Consider the following 1233-nt stretch of genomic DNA (forward strand, 5'->3'; position numbering starts at 1 on the left):
GGGGAGGGGCGGGGAGGGGCGGGAGGAGGGGCGCGGGGGCCGCGCCGTGTGCTGCGCGCGTCCGCACCCCCGGACTCCGTCTCCGCCGTGCGCTGCGCTCGGGTCCGGAGGCCGCCAGCCCCGCTCCGGCCCGTGTCTGCCCACCTGCCCCATGGCTTCTCCCGACGACCCTCTGCTTGCAGGTAAAGCGGCCCTGAGCCGCGCGCTCACCTGGAGGCGCCCCGGCCGCGGCGGGGAATCGGGGCCCAGGCTTCTGCGACCCTTGCGGGGCACCTGCCCGCGGTCCGCGCGGGATCGGGGGACAGTGGCACGAGGTCCTCCCCACGGCCCTGCCCGCGTCACCCACGCGTGCCTCGGACGCGCCTCCCGCTTCCCACCTCCCCAGAGCCTTTGTTCTGGACTCGGGCCGCCAGGTTGGGACAAGTTCCTCCAGCCTCTCTGGCAGAGAGGAGCGCGGGGGTGGTTCCCCTTTTCCTGTGGGCTCCCCCTCCTCCCCCTCACACCCTTCTCATTCCTCCTGTTCTCTCCTCATTTCACTTGTTTTAATGAGTTTGTTCTACATATTGGCCCTCGAGCTCTTTCATAATCTAGCGTCACGAAGCCGAGAGGCTGGCGCACCTGTGGGACCCCACCTATGGGGCCCTGGATTACAAGGCGCTCTCGTTTGTCCTTATTTTAAAATGCAGTGTTTGTACCTGAGGCCAGAATCTAGATTGTTCTCCGATCTCACTTGCATCTGAAATCCTCCTCATCTCCACCTTGCAGGAGTTCTTGATGTCGCTCTCTCACAGCCTGGGCCCCATGTGCAGTGAAAGTCTGTTGGAACACATGAATGAATGAATGAGTGAATGAATGAGTGAGTGAGTGAATGAGTGAACGAATGAATGAGTGATTGAGTGATGTACACTTGGAGCAGGCAGGTGTGCTTTCTCTAGTTTTGTGGAGATTGGAAAGGTAGAGGGGCGGACCAGGCACACAGCTACAGAACCCCATATGTCTGCTTAGGTAAACGTGGTTCCTATTTCATTTTTTGGGCTTGAGTAAGGACAGAGCTTGACCGTTCTGGCCTCAATTTGTGGCTTGAGCAGTTAGGAGGAGCCTCTCTCTGGAGGTGGGTGAGATGTCGGCTACACTGGCATCGTGGTGTGCTGGCTTTGGGCGAGTTCCCTGGACGTTTTAAGGAAAGATCGAGACTCTTCTTCCAGTGGGGAATGGTAAACATTTTCTTGGTGG

General features: G+C 59.4%; 1 protein-coding gene across 3 annotated transcripts in view; it reads left to right on the plus strand.

The window, feature by feature from the left end:
- The first annotated feature begins 27 nt into the window (after nucleotides 1-27).
- Nucleotides 28-1233, plus strand: part of EDARADD (EDAR associated via death domain) — a 50475-nt gene continuing 49269 nt past the window's right edge. For all 3 annotated transcript variants that reach the window (XM_039850325.1, XM_039850326.1, XM_039850327.1), the window contains exon 1: nucleotides 28-182. In XM_039850325.1, coding sequence (XP_039706259.1) covers nucleotides 152-182 — 31 coding nt within the window. In that variant the 5' untranslated portion in view covers nucleotides 28-151. The remainder of the gene's footprint in view (nucleotides 183-1233) is intronic.

Source organism: Pteropus medius, unplaced genomic scaffold, assembly GCF_902729225.1.
Source record: "Pteropus medius unplaced genomic scaffold, Ma_sr-lr_union100, whole genome shotgun sequence".
Classification (NCBI taxonomy): Eukaryota; Metazoa; Chordata; class Mammalia; order Chiroptera; family Pteropodidae; genus Pteropus; species Pteropus medius.